This window comes from Miniopterus natalensis, chromosome 12, assembly GCF_054644295.1.
Source record: "Miniopterus natalensis isolate mMinNat1 chromosome 12, mMinNat1.hap1, whole genome shotgun sequence".
Classification (NCBI taxonomy): Eukaryota; Metazoa; Chordata; class Mammalia; order Chiroptera; family Miniopteridae; genus Miniopterus; species Miniopterus natalensis.
The window spans coordinates 47,920,296-47,943,306 of NC_142092.1; the positions used below are offsets into that span (position 1 = coordinate 47,920,296).

Here is a 23,011-nt window from a genome sequence, read left to right on the forward strand (position 1 = left end):
GGCACCGGCCGATGTCTGGGGCGGCGCCCGCGCCCAGGTGCCAGGCCGTGGGAAGGTGACCCAAGGCGGCGGGACTCGAGCCCCTTCCGGTCGGGCCAGCCGGGCGCTTCCGGCAGGAAGGGGCTCGGTCCCGGGAGGGGGCTGAAGGGAAGTCCCGCCTCTGCCGCGGACGCCGCGACGCACCGGGCAGGGTCTGGGAGGGGCGACAGGTGAGGGCCTGGGTGTGCCGAGACCCCCAGTTTCCACCTTTCGAGGTGCCCGGCCTGGGGGCGCGAGATGACTAGTGCCCGTGGTCTGGGCCTGGAAAGTGGAACCTTGAGGGAGGGGGGCAGAGGCCGTGCTGGGGGTTCAGGGGGGTAGGGGACTAACCCGGCACTCAGAGAGGGGCGGGCGTCTGGGACCCGCGGTGACGCCCTCCCCCTATGCAGCTGCCCCCCCGTACCCCCCCCCGCCTCCCCGCCCCCCAGTGCAGGCGTTTCCCTCTGACACTCTGGTCCCTACCCCCAGGCTCCACTCGGACACCCCTCCCTGCCCTGGTACTGACTTCTGGCCCCTTTGTTTCCTTCTAGGTCCCATTCCGGAGCTGCCATGATTGAAGTGGTAGCAGAGCTGAGCCGAGGTCCTGTGTTTCTGGCGGGGGAGGCGCTGGAGTGTGTGGTGACTGTCACCAACCCCCTGCCCCCCACGGCCACTTCTGCATCCAGGTGGGAATGCTGGTTCGGAGGACGGTGGTCTTTCTGGGAGGAGGCCTGGTATCCATAGCACTAAGCCAGATCTCAGGTCGTCCTGTAGCTACACCACCACCTTCGTGCGCATTGTGCTGTCATTGCACGAAAGGGCTGGTGAACAGATGTGGTAGACATAACCCTCCACTCCCCTTTTCTCCCTTCCCCCCCATTCTCTTTTAGCCACAGTATACTTCTCTTTGTTTAGCAGTCTCTTTTTCTTTTTCTTTTCATTGAATTTATTGGGGTGACATTGGCTGATAAAATTATATAGGTTTCAAGTGTACAATTTTGTAATACATCATCTGTATATTGTGTAGTGTGTTCACTACCCACAGTCTTCCGTCACCATTTATCCCCTCTTTACCCTCTTCTGCCTTCCCCTGACCCCCCTTTCGCTCTGGTAATAATGGTTTCTTTTTGCGGTTCTGGATTTCCTGATCCCTAAGACAGCCACCTAACCATGTTGGTCTCTAGACAGTGTGGTAGGGAGTTTGGGAGAGCATTGGTGAGGTCAGGAACTCCCTCTCTGATGCCTCCTTTACTTCCTCCCATAGTGAGGCTCTGGCCTGGGCCAGTGCCCAGATCCACTGTCAGTTCCATGCCAGTGAGAGTCGAGTAGCACTGCCTCCCCCAGACTCCAATCAGCCAGATGTTCAGCCTGAGAGCCAGACTGTCTTTCTGCCACACCGAGGTTAGAGACGGGACATTTGCCTTTGGTGGGAATGGAGTAATTTTCACCAGAGGGTGAAATTTTTAAGTTGTCCAGTGGGTCATTATAGTCTCCGTGACTTGGGGATATGGGGGGATTGTAATTGTTACTTGGGGGTGTAAGATTGTTGCTATCTCACAGCAAGAAAAGAGGGGTAGCTCACTGTAGGCTGCCATTTGTTAGCAGTACTTACTACCCCCACTTGCTGTGCTAGCCTCGTCCAGTACTGGACACTAGAGTAATTAAACTGTAGTCTTTATCTCTTTTAGGTGAGAGGGGTCAGTGTATCCTTTCCACTCCACCAAAAATCCTATTCTGTGACCTGAGGCTAGACCCTGGAGAGTCCAAATCATGTAAGTGACTGTCTCCCACTCCTCCCAAGATTCCTGGAGGGAGGACTTCTGGCTGGCTGCCTCTGGCTGCCCTGACTACCACTTCCCAACCAGACTCCTACAGTGAAGTGCTGCCCGTAGAGGGACCACCCTCCTTTCGAGGTCAGTCAGTTAAGTATGTCTACAAACTGACCATTGGCTGCCAGCGTGTCAACTCACCCATCACTTTACTCAGGGTCCCTCTGAGGGTTCTTGTGCTAACTGGTAAGTAAGGGTTCCTGGAGGGAAGGGCTAGGGAAGACCCTCACCAAAGCAGAAATAATATTGAGAGAGCTTGTGAGCGGGAGGGAAGCTTCCTGGTCTTAGTGAAGGCGTGTGTGGGTTGTGGAAGGGGGGTTCTGGAGAAGGGATTTAGTGTGCACCTCAGCCACGGCTCCCCTACCTCCAGCCCCCTCAGGTTTGAGGAGCCTAACCTCTCCTCTTACGTCTGTTCCCTCCCAGCGCTCCTCTGCTCGTTCTCTCTCTAGGCCTTCAAGATGTCCGGTTCCCCCAGGATGAGGCTGTGGCCCCCTCCAGTCCGTTCTTGGAGGAGGATGAAGGTGGGAGGAAGGATTCACGGCCGGCGGAGCTGGCTGGGGAGCGCCTCATGGCTGCCACGTCCTGCCGCAGCCTCCGTGAGAGCCCTTTGAAACTGCCCTGTCCCATCCTCCCCTCTCGGTGTTCCCATCTCAGAGCAGGTTCTCCTAACTGCCATATGCTTCTGAGGGTCCACCGACATCTCACCCCAGATTCTAAAGAAAAGCCCTACCTTTTGGCCTCTGGCTCCCAGCCCTAGACATTCTCCAGTGTGGACTCCAGGCTTACACTGTCCCGTTTTCCCCAGATCTATACAATATCAGTGATGGCCGAGGAAAAGTTGGGACATTTGGCATCTTCAAATCTGTATACAGACTTGGCGAGGATGTGGTGGGGACGTTAAACCTAGGGGAAGGAACTGTAGCTTGTTTGCAGGTGAGAAGGGAGAGGGGCTTTTGGGGTGCTGGGCCTGAAGGGCTAGGGTAGGAGAAGGGCCTGCATAAAGAGGGGTAGTATGTAGAAGTGGATGGTGGGGTCACTCAGGGTCTTGGTAAAGCAGATTGAGGTTGGGCTGCCCTGTCACCTAGAGTCAGCAGTTCCCAATGCCTGCTAGCACACATTTTTCTTGCTCCCAGTTTTCAGTAAGCTTGCAGACCGAGGAGCGTGTACAGCCTGAGTACCAGCGGCGCCGTGGGGCAGGGGGTACGCCCTCTGTGTCCCATGTGACTCATGCCCGACACCAGGAGTCCTGCCTACATACAACCAGAACCAGCTTCTCTCTCCCCATCCCTCTCAGCTCCACCCCAGGCTTCTGCACAGCCATTGGTGAGACCCTGACCATTATCGGAGGTGGGGAGAGAGAGTAAAATATTGTGCTTGGGTACAGTGTAATGGATCCTGATTCCTAACAGACTCACAGACATACCCACATCCAGCTTCTGATCCTTAATACTTTATTAACTCCTCAGCCTGTTTCCTAGATGCACTGACCCCTAAACTCTTAACAGCTTTGCAGATCTTCTTTACCCATTTTTACTGGGACCCTGTGATTCACTGATCTCAGATTCCCCAGCACCTGTACTTCAGGCTCCCAAGTCTTGACTGCCTCACACTTGGGTTATTAGGTTCTTGACACTGCTATTCTTATTGTCATGTTGATGGTTAACACACTAGGTTTCTTCGGAGAAACCCTTGATCCTAGCTCCCTGTCCCGAGACTTCTCCCTCTCTTCCCGAATATAGGTTTTTGCTCATTTGCTAACTTCACCCCGTCATTGGCTTTTACTTCTGGCTTCTAACGCCTCTGCCTATGTCTTTTTTCCACAGTGTCCCTGAAATGGCGATTGCATTTTGAATTTGTAACATCCCGAGAACCAGGTTTGGTGCTCCTACCTCCTGTGGAGCAGCCAGAGCCTGTCACCTGGACAGGGCCTGAGCAAGTGCCTGTAGACACCTTCAGCTGGGACCTCCCCATCAAGGTGCTGCCTACAAGCCCGACCCTGGCCTCATATGCAGCCCCAGGCCCCAGCACCAGCACCATAACCATCTGAAACTGGCCCACCGCAGCACTACTTTCTTCAGGATACTGAGAGCTCAGCACCTGGACTCTAGTAGGGCCCATTTTTTCCACCTGGGGCCCAATGGCACGGACAATAAGAAGCAGGCTTTCAGCTGTAGCATTAATTTATTTATTCAGAATAAATTGGCAGCTGCTAGTGGTTTCCCTGGAAGTGGCAGCAGCAGTGGGCAGTCAGCAGAAGGGTGATCAATTGAGTTTAGCTGGAGTGGGGACCAGGAGCCCCAGGAACAGGGGTGTTAGCTGAGCCCCACTCTGGGTCAGGCCCTCCTCCTTTGCAGGGCAGCCGAGGGTCAGATTTTTGTACCAGGGAAAATTGGCAGGTTCCTGCCTCTTGTCGTACCTCACACTCAGCAGGGAAGTCGATGGGATGCTGGGACCTGGGGACCCAAAGGATGGGGAAGGAGTCAGCACAGTGAGGGCCACCATTATTCTCTCCCCATATTCCCTCTCTTCCAGCATTCCTCCCATATCTTCCCTTAGTGCCCCTTTGGTCCCCCTAACTAAATTCTCACCTACCATAGATGGAGTTTTTCATTTCATAGCAGGAATATTTCCCCCTAGATCCACCCCTCCCTCCCTCACTTTGTAGCCTAAAGCCTTCTCTCTCACACTCTTGTTGGTACCTTGAAGTTCGGCCAGCCTCAAACTGCTATTCTATTCATTCTAACAGGACAGAATCTAGTCATGCCCTGGCCACCTCTCAGTCACTCACATCAGAGCCATTCTCTCTGGCCATTTTTGGTCACTCACGTGTCACAGCAGCCCACACCGACAGGATGCAGACAGGTGCAGTGGAAACAATCCTTGCGGAGCCAAGACTCACCCAGGGTAAAATATTTCCCTTCATAGTGGCAGGGGGCTAGGGAAGAACAGGAAATGTTAGTGTGTAGGGGAGCTGTGGCGGCAGATGGAATCACCCTGGAGTAGGAGAGAGTTAAGTGCACACTGTGCCCATATTTAATCTCTCCTGTTTCTGAGCTGGAGGGAGTCCTGGTATTCTGATACAGGGTCATCTCTAAGCCCTGCTCCTCCCAGTGAATGCCCTCTGCTTCTCGCCCTTTCCTAATGCCTCGCCCAGCTTTACCTTGAGCTTGAAAGTAGCATTTGCTGTGGACTCCTGGGTGCTGAAGGAGCAGAGATATCACCAAGCAGATGATCCCCCAGCCTCCCAGGATCCCCTTAGCCTGTCCAGCCCAGAGCATCCTTAGGGCCATTTCGGTAGCACAGCCCTTTTGGACCCTTCTCGGCTTCTGTTCAGGCTACTCAGGTCTTGTCTCCTTGGCTTTTCTTTGTTTCTCTCCTTGAGTCTTAGTTTCTGTCTTTTCCCTTGGGCTCCTGTCTCACACCATCTCCGTGCCCTCTGCTCTCACAGGCTTGGAGATGTTTATAAAGTGAGGACCCTGGCCCCCTGCTGAGTAGAGCTGGAAAAGCTGTAACTCTGTTTCCTGGGGTGAGGGCATGAAAACAAGAGGTCCAGCTTTAACAAGCTGTGAGAGCTGATTCATGCCCCTGCACAGCTAGGGGGAGGGAGGTGGCCATGGAAGGGGCACTGGACTGGGCACTCCCCCAGCAAGGAGGTGGGAGGGGTGAGGGCCCCCAAGTGGTCCCCAGATCTCTTCTCTGACCTGGAGAGAAGGAAGCATTCCACCATCTCCCACCCCACCCCACCCCACAATACCACACACACTCTCTCCAGGGGTGGATATGCTGGGATCCCTGCCTGGACCGGAGGGAGGCATTTCCTGGGGATGGCTAATCCTGTGCCCCAGCCAAACCGAGGAGCTGCTGTAGGGTGCGACGGCCAGAGGCTCCAGGAGAGCAAACAGGCACCTGGAGTGGAGAATGTTTCTCTCAGACCCTAGGACAGGGTCTCCCTGAAGTATCCTAGAGACATGGCTGCCCCTCAGAGATGGGGGTGACGGGGTGGGGTGTCTCTTTTCCACAGGCATCCAGAGATGGCTTATCCATCGTTCATCACCCAAACATACAGCAGATACACGATCTCTCCCTATGGGGATGGTTCTTTCAAAGAGGAACATCTCTTAAGTGCTCTAATGTTATGAATCATTCCAGTTTCCCAGAGGTACTCCTCTTTCTTGTACACTGTGGAATGAGGATTTAGGAATTTATCCTTTGACGTCCTCTTTTGGGTTTCCTGCAGGTTGTGGAGAGCCCCAAGATGGGTGACTAAGAGCAGAGGTTGCAGAGTCAGACTACTTGGATTCACATCCTGACTCCACTTAAGAGCTATGTGACTTTGGGCAAGTTACTTCACCTCTCTAAACTGGTTTCCTTATCTATAAGTTGGGATAGCAATACTCATAGGGTTGTTAAGAGGATTAAGCTTAGTAGCGCATGTTGTCTGTCCCTAGCACATAGCCCTCAGAAAAGATTAGCTACTGAGGTTGGTGCTAGAGCTCGGAGACAAAATGGGTCCATACTCCTTTTAATGACATTGAGCTCCAGCTATCTCCTGGCATAGACCTCTGTCCCTTTCACACATGCTCCACATCATCCCACCGCCTCCTTCAAAAACTAGCTCCAGAGTATTTTGATTTTGGTCCTTGTAGTCTAGAAATCCTAAGTGTTTGGTCTGAGAAACAGTGTTGCTGATAAGACTTTTTCCTAGGCCAGTACCTCTCTTCCACCCTGGGAAGAGAGAGCATTTTCTTACCCTCCCAGCTTACTTAGGACCCCTGCTTTTTCTCATGGATTTTTACCCATTTCTTCCCTTTCTCACTCATGCAAACTCTCAAATTCTCCTTTCTGATCAGTCGAATGCTGGCTGTCTCTTCAATACTAATGGCCCCTGGCTAACCTAGATTTCTTTCATTTTTCTGCACTCCAGAGACCTCTGTTCCAGGTATTCTCCTCCTACCTACAGGGCCAATCACTTTGGCATGTATTTTATTTTTCCTTCTAAGTCTCCAGTTCCATTTACTCCCAAGACTCCCACTCCCTGTCATCCAGTGGATCCGATACAACCCCTCTGGCTGACTTTTGTAGAGGGCTACCCTGCCTCTCACCCTTTCACCTTCAGAAACAATTCCTCAGCCCACCTCAAACTTCGTCTGTTCTCTTCCAAGGAGACAGCATAAGTGGAGGGAGATGCAGACTACCGCACATTCAGCCTAGTCAGGTCTGATACCCTTTCCCTTTAGAGGAGTGCCAAGAGGCAGAAGAGAACTCAGGGTTGAAGCAGGGTGCCCTGATGAAGGCTGACGTGGGGAGGCATGGCCCTGAACTGCTCTCTGGGCTGGAGCAGGTGGATCAGAAGCCCTGCCACATGGGCCCGAAAGCCCTGTTAGTGGTCAGTAGCTGTGCCGCAGCCTTTCTGTGGGAAGTACACTAGCTGACACCTGAAGTCTGGACCATAGACTACCTCATGTTCCTGCATCCTGGAGCCAACCCAATAGGGGGTGGACACTAGAGGGGGAGCTAGAAAGCCTGAAGGTGGTGGTGGTGCTAGAAGGCAAAGGGGGCCTAGTGGGGATTGGGACTGATGTGAGGCAATGGGGACAGAAGTGAGAACTGTCTGTAATGAAGACGAGGTAGGAGTAGGGGGCTTCTGGGAAGAAAGGTTGCGGCTGAGCCAAGATCCCTTTTCCAGAAATTGGGGAGCGGCGGGGAGGTGTTGGTCGAACCCACTTGAATGCCTGGGGGAGTGGGGGGTTTGCTGCGCGCGCGTCTGTAGCTTCTCGGGCCCAGCTTCTGAATGAGCAAGTGTGTGTGTGTAGGGGTGTCAGTGGTTAGGGCTCAACCCCGTGATTCCTGCGGCCTTGGAGATGCCAGTTGCGGGGGCCGTCTCGGTTGGCGCGGGGGCGTTTGGCGGGCGCCGCCAGCGCGGGGACAGAAAACATCCGCCGGAGGCCCGGCTGGGCAGCGCTCCAGCGGTGCCGGGCAGGTGCGTGCTGCTAAGGAAGTGAGCGCATTCCGGTCCCCCAGCCGCCGGCCAGCCCTCGGGTGAGTCACCGCTGACCCCCACCGCCTTGGCCGGATAGGAGGGATTGGCTGCGGCGGCGGGGAGATTTGGGGAACAGGAGCTCCAGAGGGGCGCCGGGCAGGCTCGGGGAAGCACCGGGAGGGTGGTGGGAGCACCTGGGAGAGTTGGGGATGGGGGAGGGGTGTGCTGAGTGGTCCAGGTCCTGGTTTTGCCCCAGGTGAGAAAGACCTCATAGAGGCAGAAGGCAGAGCTTGTTCCTGAAAGGAGGCAGGCAGGAGCGAGCCGCCGGGAGGACGTCGTGGAACAGGGAGAAGGCCCTCGCGTGGGGAGGGAAAGGGGCAAAACGGAGAGTCCGAGTTCGGGAGGCTCAGAAAGGGGAGGGGGTCGCAGGGCTGCGGAGACCACAATGAGGACTGGGGGGCGGGCTGCAGGACCGTACCTCGCCAGTGTAGGCCTTGGCCAACCAGAGCCTGCAGCAGGAGACTCCTGTCCGGTAGGAAGGTGGAGATGGCCAACCCCTAGAGATAAGATCGGTCCAGAGGCCTGTGCACTGGGACCGTGAAGAGTAGGCGTAAGGAGTAGGAGGAGTTAGGGTTATTGGGGTACAGTTGTGGCTAGGTCATTAAAGGCTTTGAATGCCAGGTGTAAGGAATTTGGATTTGGTCTCTGAGCAGGAAGAGTAGTGAGTGAGTAGGCAAGATTATCTGTGTCTTGCACTGCTGCCTGCCATTCAGTCTCTGTAAGGAAAAAAAGAGTCACTTGCTACTTTTTGTAGTCATATAAAGTTGCATGACTACACTTTATCAATTTAATTCTGTTGAATTTTTTTAATTGAAAAATTTGATTCAGTATTTGACTTAAAATCCGAAGTGAGGCTATCAAGATTAGTTACATAGCGTTGATTCTTTTCCTTTGTCTTGCCTCCGTTTTTCCCTTATTGATTTGACTGAACTCTGTGTTGTTAATGTCCCTGTTTTCTGTATTAGTAGCATCGTACATCTAGTTTTCCTCTCCTTCATATTATGGTCTTTATTTTTAACCTTAATTTTTTTCTGTTCTGCTCTTTAACCTGCCCTATGTATTCTTGATCTAAGTAAAATATTTCTTGGAATGGAGGCATTGGGCTACAGTATACAAAGACAAGCAACTAAGTTTTACCATATATGTTAGGTTACATACTATCTTCTGTGGATTTGTATGTAGCTGCAAAGTTTATATATTTACCCTGTGGCTGATAAAGAGAGAAAGCTAAAGCTGTTTTATTCACAACGGTATTTCTATAGCATAGCAATTTGTAAGTCCAATTTCTCTTCTAAAACCAGCTCTAAAATGGTATTTGGTACTTGTCTCAGAAACTCACTCTAATTCTATTATTATCTTTATAATTTATGTTGTCTTGGGCCAATGGCAATTATAAGGGTTAGGATCTTTATAATTTATTTTAAAGATCCTTAAACCCTGCAGTTGCCTTTGGCCCCAAACAAGAAAATCTGGGTCAGTTAATTAAAAAAAAAATTCCTACTTTGGGCCCAGTTGCTTTCTCCTGTGCTGTTTCAGCTCCAGCCCTACCTTATTCCCAGTGGCCTTTGCCTTCATTCCTTCTTTGCTCTGCTGGGCATCTTTAGAGGAAAACTTCACACCAACTTCCTCTACTATAAATTCTCCCTCCCCTCAACTCAACACTTCTCTTTGCCAACATACACCACTGCTTCTTCATTGAATTTTATTATTTTTTTAAGCTCACAGCCCTTTCTGGCTCTTCTCCATCTTTAACACTCTCTTGTTGAAATCTTCTCTTTTTTCTTCTTTCCCTTGGGAAGACCTCAGATTTTTAAAAGGTTGTACTTTCTTAATTCTGCTTGATCCACTTCTGTCTTCTATCCCCTTTTTCCCATTCTGGACTGTTTGTAAACTCTATTGTACTTGCAAGGCTTCAGCCTTCTTTTTGTGATTAAACATTCTTCTAGATATAGAAAAGATACTTACGTTTCCATTATTTTTCCTACAAGAAAAAAAAGTTTTCAAATTCACATGTACTTCAGTCTCTTCTTCCCACATTCTGCATCCAGAAGCATGACATGCCATTATTGTAAAGTCCACTTAAGCCTGGTGTAGGACTAGGCACTGTGTAGTGGACTTCATAATCTTAGTGTCAGATTCCTAAATGCTTATCAAAAGTAGATATTATCACGTGTGTGCATAAATGTTCTCATGTTCATACACACACACACAGACTAAAATGCACAGATTATAGAACCATAAGTCAATATAGGAGTATGAATATGGCCCTTACTGGCATGGTTCAGTGGTTAGTGTCAGCCTGAGCACCGAAGGGTTGTGGCTTCGATTGCCGGTCAAGGGCACGTGTCTGGGTTGCAGGTTCAGGATGCCTGTGGGAGGCAACCAGTCAATGTGTGTCTCTCTCCTCTCCCTCCCTTTCACTCACTCTAAAAATCAGTGGAAAAAATACCCTCAGGTGAAGATTTAGCAGCAACAAAAAAAAGAACATGAACATGTATTTAGTATATTACATTATATTATAATCAGGCCAAATGTATTTTGGGGTGGAAGATGAGGATGGATCAGTTTATAGGTGGGATAGAAGTTTAAGAGAGCATCGTTTGGCATTCTGTATAGACTGGGTAGGGCTGAGAGGAGAGCCATTGCTGTGAGGATGAAGAGACCTCGTGAAAGAGGCTGTTTCAGGAGCTGAGAGAGACTTGTAAGGCTGTGGTGAATGGCAGGTGGATGGGATGGAGGGGCCAGAGTTTCAATAACATACAATTGCTATACCCGAACAGCCCAATAGTCTCTCTGGCAGAGAATAGAAAAGATTTTATGGTTGTAGTTTTGATTTCAGTTATAGTTAAGTTTTCATTAATAATCCACATTGAAGTTTTCCTACCTCATCTCTTCCCACTGGAACCATTCTCACCAGATTTTTCTGGTTTTTTGTTTTTTTCCCTTGCATTCATGAGGGCCCTTACCACCAATAATTACCTCCCCCCACCCAGTTTTGACTAAATTCCTTGTCTATTTGCTTTTATTTTTCCTGCCTGCTCCACAATCTGCTTAATGCAGTAGTAACTTTTAAAATTCCATTTATGAGACACTTTTATCTCATTTGTAAATTGCTCTTTCTTTAAAATTATAGACTCAGAACTAGATAGGCAGAAGGCATGTAGTTCTTGTTCCTGAAAGATGATCGATAGGCTTTGCTTGACTGTCTCTACTGAAGGGGATGGATTACCTCCTCCTGCAGTGGAGGCTGCCAGTTCCCCTGTTGTCTGGCTTTAGTCCTTAGATAGTTGTTAAGCTGAAATCTGTCTTGCTAAAACATCTCATATTTCCCCTTAGTTTTGCCCTTTGAAACAATATGGAAGAAATCTACTTCTTTTTCAGTGTGGCAGCTCTTTAAAGATTTGAAAAGGGTTTGGTTTTGTTAGCTTATTTGTCTAAGTTCTTTTTAAAAAAAATTTTTTTTTTTTCTTTTTACTCCAGCACTGTTGAGTAGAACTTTCTGCAATGGTGGAAATGTTCTTTACCTGTCCTGTCTCATCATTAGCCACCAGCCACTTGGGGCTATTGAACACTGTACGTTTCTAAGCGTGACTAAGAAACAGGATTCTAATTCTACTTAATTTTAGTTAATTTAAATTTAAATAGCCTGATGAGGCGAGTAACTCTTGTGTTAGCTCTAAAAACTCTGTTACTTAGTACCTTGTCACATGGCTGTCTTTTGGCTGTTCTAAAACGTCTTATGGTCACCTCAGACACAGGGAAAACGTGTAACTGGGCTCTTGATCTGTTTGGAAGCCAGTCTTACATGTTGTCACAACTGAGAAAAAACCCAAACTCAACTCCAAAGAGTCCTGATAGTAATGTCAGTTTTTATGGAAGATTTCTTAGAAAGGGGAGAAGATGAAGGTTTTATCTCATCCATAACTCAAAGCAAAAGTTCAGAAACTTTCTCATTTAATCTCTCTCTTTCCCCAAGAGAAAGGGTCCCGAAAGTCCCTTTCCTGACAGTGGCTGCTAAATCTCTCCCTTCTCTTTTCTTTCTCACAAACCGCTTTCCTCCTCCTCTTTGTGCCCCAGTCCATTGTCTCAGCACCACTCCCGCCCTCTTCCCCTCTGAGGAGAGTTCTTCGGTGTGCTCATGTTTCTCCAGCTCCTCTCCCCTTCATTAGCTCTGCTCAGGAAAACCAAGGAACTTCTTCTGGACCCATCTTTCTTGGGTGTGATTGGGGCTAGAAGATCACAAATAACAGCTTTTTCCTTTCTCACATAATTCTTGACCTCCTAGGAGTCCTCTCATATTCTTTTCTTAGCATTCTTTTCAGGAGTTTCTCTAACATCTTTTCATTCCAGATCTATGCTTGACAAATCCTAAAGCTAATTCTTCACAGTTCCTTTATCCATTTGTCTTTCATTTTTTTTGGTTTTGCTTCGATGTTAATTTTAATAAGTTTATCGCCTCTTTACCAGCCTTCTGCATGTGAGTAGGCTGTACCCGAGGAGGGAGCAGCATTCATTTCCCACTGCTGTCACCCAGTGCCTCTTCCTCCCTTGATTCCCTCACCATTGTTGTCCATACCTCCCTCCCTTTATTGTCTATTTATCTCATCTCCTCCTTATCCAGATTTTTAATAACATTCACTATTTTTAAAAAAAATTATTTTTGGGGTATCAATTTTTCCAGGGGATCTCTCATAAGTCTCTGTACTGTGACATAAAACTGTGTACAGAGCATTGATTTCTGTGGATTGGGGGTGATGGGGTTGAGGGGCAGAATATCCTCTCAGTCATGGCACCACTGTTGTGGGCTGGGTAATCTCTTGTCGGGGTGTGGGGCTGTCCTGTGCAATGTTTAGCAGCATCCCCAACCTCTACCAACTAGACAGCAGAGATACCCTCTCAGTTGTGACAACCCAAAATAGCTCCAGGCATTGCCAGATGTGCCCTGGAGGGCAAAATTTCCCCACCCTCATCCCTTGTTGGGAACTACTGTTCTAGAATATCACCTCTCTGAAGTTGACAGATGGTTATACTTTTTCTCCCCAATTGTGTGTGGTTGTTTTCTAATCCTCACCTGAGGATATTTTTTTCCATTGCTTTTCAGAGAGAGTGGAAGGGAGAGAGAGAAACATGTGAAAGAGACACATTGGTTGCCTCCTGCGCGCAGCTGGAGTGGTGGCAGGGATGGAGCTTGCAACCGAGGTACGTGCCCTTGGCTGGAATTGAACCCAGGACCCTTCAGTCTGTGGGCCGACGTTCTAACCACTCAGTCAAACCAGCTAGGGCCCCAATTGTTGATTTGTTTGCTTAGCCTAGATTTTCAAAAGTGTGGTCTTTGTCTTACTTGGTAGGAGGTAGCCTCTTAAAATTGCAGGTTCCTGATCTCATCCTAGGCCAACTGAATTAGAAATGCTGGAAGTGGAATCTGGAAATCAAGTTTTTACATGACAGTACCCCCAGCCCCTACCCAAACAGGTAATTTTTATGCCCTAGTCTTGACCCTCCTGTGGCATAACTGCTGCATTACCCACATTTTTTCCCTGCAAGTCTTCCTGGTGTTCCAGCTTTGCTTCCGCTCTTGGCCTCATGATGCCAACACAAATAGGGAGGCCTCAGGTTACCAGGACAACTGGAGCACAGGAAACCGTAAAGGCTGAGCGCTCCCACAAGGAATCACAGACTGTGGCTATGCCAGCTTGCTTTCTCCTTTGGGACTCAGTCATACTTTCTACTCCCCATTCTCGAACTACCCAAAATGGCAGATACCTAGGCCCAAGCCCCAGACCCTGATTTTGCAGACCTGGTAGTGGAATAAGGAATGGGTGGGATGAAGAATGGGGAATGAAGCTTTTTCACATTGATATTCCATGTTATGTTGGTGATCATTGAATTTTGTACTGGTAAGAATTATATTCCCCTAGGAGTTGGTAAGATTATAAGCTGTAGAGTCATTTATACTTGCTTCGTTGGACCTTGAGTCTTGGATTTCTTTGGATTCCGGGCTAGATGTTTTCACAATTTGCTTTGGGTCAAAGATTTAGCAACCTACTTCTGATACACTGGGAGCAGCTCATGTTTAGCAAGAAAAGAATAGTTAACATATAATGAATTTGGGTTCTATTTACATTTCGTTATGAAGCTAGGCATTTATTGTAAGGAATATCATCTGGTTTAAGTCTTTAAACCCACAAATAAATGAAAATCTACTTGCATTTAGATGCTTAGAAAATGTTGAATTGACCCAGACTGGAGTGGACCACCTCTGTGGAACATTCATGGCAGGTCAGAGCAAGAGAGAATCAAGGGTAATAAGGCAGACTTAATAGCTCTTTTCAAACAGTTGAGACTGTCCTGTGGAAGAGGGGTTAGATTTATTTGGTTTAGTTTCAGAGGTGGAACACAGACCTTTATTTCAGATGACAGTGATGGGAGACAGAATTTGGCTTACTAAGAAGAACATTTGAATAGTCAGAGGACCTCAAATTGGAATGAGCTGAATTAGGCATGAATTATTTGTGACTAAATTGTTTATAAAGAGGTTAGATTACCATTTGCACAAGATTTGGATGAGATTTTGGATATTAACTTGGGTTTGGCCTATAAGCAGAAGCAGGCAAATTTATTGGAAGTCAGTTCACCCTTTCTATTATATGATTTTGTGGCAGCTATTAAAGTCATTGCTATTTTCCTAGGCACCTGTCTCTGCCAGTTTTACCCCCTTGAGTCATTAAATATTAGAGTTGGTAGTAAAGTCTTTAGAGATTTCTCAAATGTTGTTCCCTAGTCCTCTGGAGATTCTTCAAGAATGCCTCTGAGGTGGCTGAGAGGTGAAATTAAGGATAGCTGGTGCTCTGAGCCCGTTAGCCATGCTTCAACCAGAACAATCTTGCTTTTTAAATGTTTTTTAGAAAAAAAAAAAAAGGGTCCTTTTGAAAAATAATCTTAGAGGCTCTGATATTCCAAGTTCTTCATTTTATTGACAGGCAAACTGAGATATGGAACAGGAAAGTGCCTTGCCAAAAAGTCACAGAGCTAATAAATTCAGAGTTGGAATTCAAATCTAGCTCCTCTAATTCCAGTCATTTGCTTTTTCCACTGTATTAGTCTACCTTCTTATAATTCAGTAAAAGTTTCTTTCTGTTTCACTGGCCATGGCTGTAGTCCAGAATTTTGTTTCCTCAGCACTACTACTTCCTATTAGCCACTGAACTAGTCTCCCTGCCATCCAGTCTCTCCTCCTTCTGATCTATATCATATACACTGTTGCCATGTTATTCTTCATGAAAGGCTATCTTCATCATGAGATTTCCCTGCTTAAGAGCCTTCTTACTGTCTAAAAGAACTTTTCAGCCTGACACACTGTTAACATTCTTTAGGATCTTCATTGTTCAGCTGAACTGAGCCCAAATCCATCCTGTTATGGGTAATTAATGGGCCATATTATAGTGAGATTGAGCCCCACCCTACCCCTAGACTTTAACTTTAGCAGGATTTTTGCATATAGTTTTAATCAGGAATGATGAGAAGATACAAAAGAAATAGACAATCAAATCTCATAAAAAGTTGCATAACAATATGTTTAATATAATCCTATTTGTAGTACACATCCATGCATTTTTAAAAACAAAAATGAGATGTATATAAGTTGTCTGGAAGAAAACACACCAAATTGGTAACAGACATTAACCCTGATAAAGTGGATTGAGAAAGGAAAGGGGATGGGGAGGAAGGGGAGACTTAAAATATTTATTTCTCCACTTAGGAGAGCCTCACAGGATGGAAGGGAAACCTATGGAACCAGGCTTGGAGCTGACAGAGAAGCAACTGCTCGACTCTCTTGCTTGGCTCCACTGCAAACCATTTCTTTACTTCTCCAATCACTCAGCTACAGAAGACAAGTCTCAGGAGACCATTTGATTGGTCAAGTTTAGATGGCTGTACCTGGATATAGGAAGAAAGCATCTGGGGGAAGGAGCCCAGAGGGAAACTCCTTGGTTTTTGTCAAGGGAGGGCAAACATTTGATTTTACTCTCCCAACAAGGCTGTACCCAAGTGGGAGAGTTAATTGCCTGAAAGGACATCCGAGTACTCTTAGCAAGGGGACATGGATGCTGGAGACTACAAAGACAAATGTCATTGAATTAATCACCTCTGCCCCCACTTCTTATCTATAGCTTCATCCTAGGTGTTCCTTTACTTTTCGCCCAACCCAAACCTTCTGGTGTGGTTTTAACACTTACTGGGGGATGAGGGGGCCAAGAGTTGAGGGGATGGAGGTGAGGAGAGGTGTAAGGTAGGGCAGGCAGGTAGAGGGCAGTTAATCAAGTTTTACTTTGTTTTCTCCCCTTCCTGTGCTTACACAGAAAGCTTTTCCAGTGCCTGATAGTTTTTAAAATAGGTTAATATTATTGTTTATTGATCTTAGAGGAAGGAAGGGAGAGAGAGAAAGAAGTATCAATGTAAGAGAAACATCCATCATTTGCCTCCCGCACATGCCCGGAACCAGGGATTGAACCCGAATCCTGGGTATGTGCCCTGACTGGGAATCAAACCCACCACCTTTTGGTGTCTGGGCACGCTCCAGCCAACTGAGCCACACTGGCCAGGCCAGTGCCTGATAGTGATCGGAATAGCTCTGGCTGGTGCAGCTTAGTGGTTGGAGCATCATCCCGTGCACTGAAGGGTCTCAGGTTTTATTCCCATTTAGGACACATACTCAGGTTGCAGTTCAGTCCCTAGCTGGGGCGTGTGTGGAACGAAGCTTCTCTCCCTCTCTCTCTCCCTCCCCCCGCTTCTCTCTCTGGAATCAATGAGAAACAAAAACATATCCTTGGGTGAGAATTAAGAAGAAAAAAGTCATCGTAATAAACATTTGTAAGTCGAGTTACACCAATAAAAACCTGATAAAAACATCTGGCTATTCTAAACCTGCTCCTTGATTGTGGAGCCACTGTCCCCCTATGCCATGTAGAGTGTGGCCAGGGAGCATTTCTGCCGGTCGTGTGTGTGTGTGCGCACCTGCCAGAATACATCCAGATGATATTTTGCCTTTGGAAGGTCCAGCCCCAATCAGAATATGTACTAGAGGTGTTCTGTTTTCCCACAATGGAAATTCTTCACTTTTGAAGCATTAACTTTCTGATAAAAAAAGCTTTTTAGAAAATTCATCATAGCTCAGGTCTGATTAAAAAAAAAAAAAAAATATATTGACTTCAGAGAGAGGAAAGGAGAGGGAGAGAGAGAGAGAGAAACATTAATGATGAGAGAGTCATTGATCGGCTGCAGCCCACAGCCCGGGCATGTGCCCTCACCGGGAATTGAACCCTGATCGCCTGGATCTTAGGTCGATGCTTAACCGCTGAGCCATGCCCGGCTAGGCTAGGTCTGATTTTTAAAAAATTAACTCGGGTTAATTATGAGAGGATGTGCAGACTCACACTCTTAACTTCTGTGAATTGGAAAACAGATTCTCTAATCTCCATTTCCTCTGGGCAGAGAATCCAGTCCTCTGGTTGGTTTGAGAAGGTTGCTGGCTCGAGGATGATCCTGTGCTACCGAGGGGCTGATTAACCTCTGTAATGATTTATTGGCTAGCCACTATTGATATCAAAAAAGACTTCAAAATTACTCCTTAACTGTTGCAAAAGAATTTTGAATTTTATTGAAATATAATTTACATACAAGACAACACACCTATTTTAAGTGTACAATTCAGTGAGTTTTGGCAGATGTTTGTACCTGTGTAACCATTTCCCCAGTCAATATATAGAAAACCGTTCCTGTCATCCCCTAAATTCCCGTTATCCTTTGCAATCAGTCTGCCCCCCACCTCCTCCACCCCAGACATTCACTTAGCAAATTTCCATCACTGTCGAGTAGTTTTGCCTGTTATAGAGCTTCATATAAATGTAATAATAGAGTACGGATTCTGTGTTTGGCTCCTTTAATTCAGCATAACATTTTTGATACTCATCCATGTTTTTGTGTATATCAATAATTCATCCCTTTTTATTGCTGAGCAGTTTTCCATTATTGGATATGCCACAGTTTATCCATTCATCTGCTGGTAGACATTTAAGTTGTTTTCCACTTTTTGGAAGCTGCTGGGAACATTTATATACATGTTGTTTTATGGACATATGTTTGTATACATAGGAGTGAAATCTTAGGTTTTATGGTAAGTGAATGTTTAACTTGAAAAGGAAAAAACCTGCCAAGCAGTTTTCCCAAGTGGCTATACAATTTTATGCTTTACCAGCACCGTGTTGTGAGAGTTTCTGTTCCTCTGATTCCTCATCAGCACTTGGTATTACTAGTTTAAAAAAAAATAAAAATCATCCTAGTAGGTGTGTGTTGGTATCTTGTTGTGGTTTTAATTTGCATTTCCCCAGTGAGTAATAATATTGAACACTTTTTCATATCCTTGTTTCCACCAATATGTCATGTTTGCTTGAGTCTATTTAAATGTTTTGTCCATTTAAAAAATTGGCTTCTTGTTATTGCATTGTAAGAGGTCTTTATGTATTCTGGGTACAGTCCTTTGTGAGAATATGAATTAAAAATATTTCTCCCCAGTCTGTGGATTGGCCTTTTATTTTTAATGATTTTTTAAAAAAATGAACATTTCAGTGTCAACGTGGCTTCATCTGTATCACCTTTTTATTTACTTTATGGTGTCTTTTGAAGAGCAGAAGTTTAAAATTTTGTGAAATCTAAGATTGAGCCCACCACCTCGCATGTGCCCTGACCCTCAACAACAAGCGCACAGGCTGGACTGGAGATAAACATATATATATGTGGGGTTTTTTTTGTTTTTTTTTAATGTATCTTTATTGATTTCAGAGAGAGGAAGGGAGAGGAAGAGAGAGAGAGAAACATCAGTGATGAGAGAGTCATTGATCGGCTGCCTCCTGCACACCCCCGACTAGGGATCGAGCCGGCAACCCGGGCATGTGCCCTGGTGGGGAATCGAACCAAGATCTCCTGGATCACAGGTGGGTGATCAACCACTGAGCCACGCCGACTGGGCTGGAGATATATTTTGAAAGAGGCATCAGTGAGACTTTTTGAAAACATCTGACCCTGGAGGTCAACATGTGGGGCATTTCCCACATGCACAGGGAAAGCCCTTGGTGCAGAGACTGTATGAAGGGTTTCTGTTGCGTCTGTGCTCAGTACACAGGCATCGGAGGGGTGTGATAGGTATCACAACTAGACTCAGAAAAATAATGCCAGGGGAAGACAGTGCAGTGTATTTTGCCAGAGGGCACATTCAGGCTATTTTTAGGCTGAGAGGGATCCTAGGGTTATACCAGCCACAGAGTTGGGCTGTGATTGCCAGCAGAGTAAGCAGCAAACGGCACAGAAACACTTCCCTGGATGTAGGAAGCCAGAGGACCACTTGCTCAAGGAGTCCAACTCTCCTGCTGCTGCAAAGTCCCCTTCCCCTCTTACATCCATCTCAGGTAGTGACGCAGGGGAGGGGCAGCTCTCTGAGAGACCAGTTTTTATTCAGGAGAGTCTGAGCAGTGCCTTGAAGACTTGAAACGATCAGACCTGACTGTGTTAAACTGGTTTGGGGACCACTGAAAGATGTGGTATCAGCAACTGTGAAGATGTAGAAGATCTTCATGTGAGTAGAGGGTACCAGTTAGCTCATTCCACCTTTGACGAGGTAAGGCAGGACCGAATGTAGAATGATGCAGGCCCGTGTACCTGTTTCCAAAGGGGGCTGATTGGGCCCACCCAAGGAAAGTTAGGATAGATGCCAGCGGCATGTGGCCTGGCTGGGCAGGTAGCTCCGGGCACTCGGCTGCATGCGTACCTGCCTCAGCACCACCACTGTCCCAGCACTGGCTGCACCCATTGCCAAGGAAGAACCATGTGGTTGAAACACATCCACTACGCCTGACCCTGTCAAACCCATGGATAGATTCTTGTGGTCTGTTATTTCTGTTGGCACCCACTTTTTCTGCATGCTGTACTTTTTCAGTAATAATCTATGGAGCTCTCCACCATATGCTTTTGTTTGTTTCCTGCAAGGATTAGTCAGAAATTAGCCAAAAATTGCTGTCTTCCTGTTCCAAAAGTCTGTAACTTTTATGTTTGGGCACTGGGTGCAAGGGATGCCTATAGACCTTAGCTTATTTCAGGACCCATGATTAACATACCCTGAGTATAAATAATGAATTTGTAGGCCCAGTGGTGTCTTGCAATTTCTATATAGGAGAAGCTTAAGGACAGAAATCTGATTGGAAGGCGGAGGGAGGCAGAAGATTTGTCTTGAAGCTGAGTCCACATAGTAATGTGATTTGCTGACTAGGACTGACCACCAGAAACCGAAAAGATGGGAATAATAAACATGTACTTTGTTCATATAAGCGAGTTTTGTAAATGTAGAATCTAGGACCTTTTTAAAAAATCTTTGGCTGATCATTTCATTTACTTAGTTTCTTCTATCTCCAAACCAGATATGACACCATTAACCTGACCATTTCAAGCACATGCTTTGCTGACTTTTTTTTCAATTTATGTATTTTTATTTGGTTTACTTTATGGGGAGGGGGAAGGAGTTCATTGCCATTGATGCCAACAACTCTTCCGCAGATCCTCCAAGCAATCTTTCCCTTGTGAGCTGTACTGTAAAATTCTAGTCATTGCTGTTGTGCAATATCAAAATACCTTATACATGTAGCAATGACAGCACACATGTCCACACCCAATGAAATAAGGTCATGTCCCTGAAATTATCCCCATTGAGGTGATAGCTAATGCCATGACTGTGGGTGAACTCACCAAGGAAGTGAGTATGGGAAGGAGAATGCAGAAAGCCGAAAACTAAGGCATGGGGGTGGGAAGCCTACAGTTCAAAGGAGGAAGAGGGTCTTTGCTGGACTGAGAGATCACCGGGCAGTGAGATGGAAGGATGACTGGGAGAATGAGCTGTGGCAGAAGCCATGGTAAGAGTTTTAAGAAGAAGGTGATGGGAAGCAGCCCAAGTGCCCATCAGTAGATGAGTGGGTAAAAAAGCTGGGTGACATTTACACCATGGAATACTACGCAGCTGAAAGAAGGATCTCATACCCTTTGGGACAGTGTGGATGGACCTGGAGAATATTATGCTAAGTGAAATAAGCCAGGCAGAGAAAGACAAACATCACATGATCTCGCTTATATATGGAATCTAAAGAACTTAATAAACTTATGACCAGAATAGATTCAATGACATGGAAGCATCGATGAGACTGACGAATGTCAGAGGGATGGAGGAGTGCAGGTGGGTGGAGGGGAAGAGAGTAACCAAAGAATTTATATGCATCTATGCACAACCCAAGGACACGGACAATGGTGGGGAGAGGGACTGGGGAGGGACATGGAATGGGGTGGAACGGGTCATTGGGGAGAAAAAGGGACATCTGTAATATTTTAAACAAAAATTAAAAAAATAATAATTTAAAAGAAGGTGGTGGTCAACAGTGTCCAATGTGATTGAGGTATAGTGGAGGAGCTTGCTGCCATCTATAAACTGGGAACTTCAGTGTTCTTCCTCATCTAGATTGTTTATAAAAATTTTACACTAATTCGATTCCACAAATATTTGTTGAGCTGCATGCTGACTGCAGTAGGGTTGTATAAAAGGCATAAAGTGTTTTAGGTAATATGTCTTTGTAAACAAATATACCAGTAATTTATATATAAAAGCTACATGAATTTTTATTGGTATATTTGTTAAATGGAAACTACAGACTTATTTTAATGATATAAAAATTTTTTTGGTATCTTTTCATCGCCATGACACCTTTTAAAAGAGAAAATACCCTCATATTTCTTACTACAAAACCAATACATAATCATTGAAAATACAGTTAAATATAAAATTCTAATCCATACTGTCCAAGGATAGCCATTCTCAACATTTTGATTTATTTCATTCCAGATTCTTCTGCGTGTGTGTGTGCTTTTAATGAAACTGGGTTTGTTCCATACATCTTTCAACATTCTATTTTCACCTGATGGTGTGTGGTAAACAATTTTTCTTATCACACATCTCTGGAATAGTGTTTAATGGGCCACTTGGATTTTAATGTATAAGGGTAATATAATTTAATTACACAGTGCCCTATAATTAGAAATTTAGATCTCTCCTAATTTTTCATTATTAAAGACAAGACTGTGTTAGTATCTTTGTGGCTAAATCTGTGATTTTCTTTAGCTAAATTCTTGAAGTGGAATTGATGGGTTAGTGGTAAAAATGTTTTAAAGGCTTTTGATGGAGATTGCCAAGCTGCTTTTTAAAGTTATACCAGATCATACCTCACGAACAGTTATGAGAATATCATTTTCCTGCACACTTGCTAGCATTAGGTATTATTATTTCTAAAACAGTTTTTATAGATGAAAAAATAGTTTTTCATTTTAATTTTATAGCCAGTTTAAAATTACACATATGGCACTTGCCAGTTCGGCTCAGTGGTTGTTAGGGCATCAGCCTTCGGACCAAAGGATCCTGGGTTCGATTCTGGCCAAGGGCACGTAGCTCCGTTGCAGGCTCCATCCTGAGCCCTGGGGGTGCGTGCAGGAGGCAATCAGTTGATGTGTCTCTCACATTGATGTTTTCCTCTTTCTCTCCCTTCCACTCTCTCTGAAAAGCAATGGAAAAAATATCCTCAGGTGAGAATTCAAATATAATAAAAAATTTAAAAATTATATATATGTATATATGTATACATATGTATATATACATATGTGGTAAATAATAATTCTTTGAAGATAAATTTTATCAAAAGAGCTAAAAATTATTCTAAATTGGTTTAATGAAGTGGATGACCAATCTGGGTGCTACTGTTTTTAGCTGAATGTAGATGGGACTCTGAAGTGATCATATCCCTGTTCTGTCACTTACAAACTAGGTAGTTGTGGGTAGTTGGTTAATGTCTCTAGGTCTGTGTCTTTACCAAATGGGGACTATAATAGTACCTGTCTTAGAGGGTTGTTAGGCAGGTCAAATAAGATACTAGATGCAACACTCATGGCACAGTAGTTGGCATAGGCACAAAATAAACATTAGCAATAGTTATTAGTGAGACTGATTGAAGGCAGCATCACAAGTGGAATTCAGAAAGAGTTT

The 23,011-nt window shown here is 45.8% G+C and overlaps 2 protein-coding genes across 3 annotated transcripts; one reads left to right on the forward strand and one right to left on the reverse strand.

Annotated features, from left to right (window-relative positions):
* Positions 1–172: 172 nt before the first annotated feature.
* RGP1 (RGP1 partner of RAB6A GEF complex) lies at positions 173–4,059 on the forward strand. Of its 2 annotated transcripts, XM_016222882.2 has the most exons (9): positions 173–209; positions 570–704; positions 1,283–1,419; positions 1,707–1,790; positions 1,884–2,033; positions 2,297–2,443; positions 2,653–2,780; positions 2,981–3,170; positions 3,671–4,059. In XM_016222882.2, exons 2-9 carry the CDS (start codon positions 589–591, stop codon positions 3,892–3,894), a joined length of 1,176 nt encoding a protein of 391 aa, XP_016078368.1. In that variant the 5' UTR covers positions 173–209; positions 570–588; the 3' UTR covers positions 3,895–4,059. The 2 variants fall into 2 exon arrangements, with proteins under 2 accessions (XP_016078368.1, XP_016078369.1); XM_016222883.2 differs by lacking the exons at positions 173–209; positions 570–704; positions 1,707–1,790 and having other exon boundaries at positions 1,290–1,419; positions 1,820–2,033.
* A 14-nt stretch (positions 4,060–4,073) lies between these two features.
* MSMP (microseminoprotein, prostate associated) lies at positions 4,074–5,137 on the reverse strand. The gene is made up of 3 exons (XM_016222886.2): positions 5,008–5,137; positions 4,674–4,782; positions 4,074–4,300 (listed from the first exon to the last, which is right to left on the reverse strand). Exons 1-3 carry the CDS (start codon positions 5,135–5,137, stop codon positions 4,120–4,122), a joined length of 420 nt encoding a protein of 139 aa, XP_016078372.2. The 3' UTR covers positions 4,074–4,119.
* Between the last annotated feature and the right edge of the window lie 17,874 nt (positions 5,138–23,011).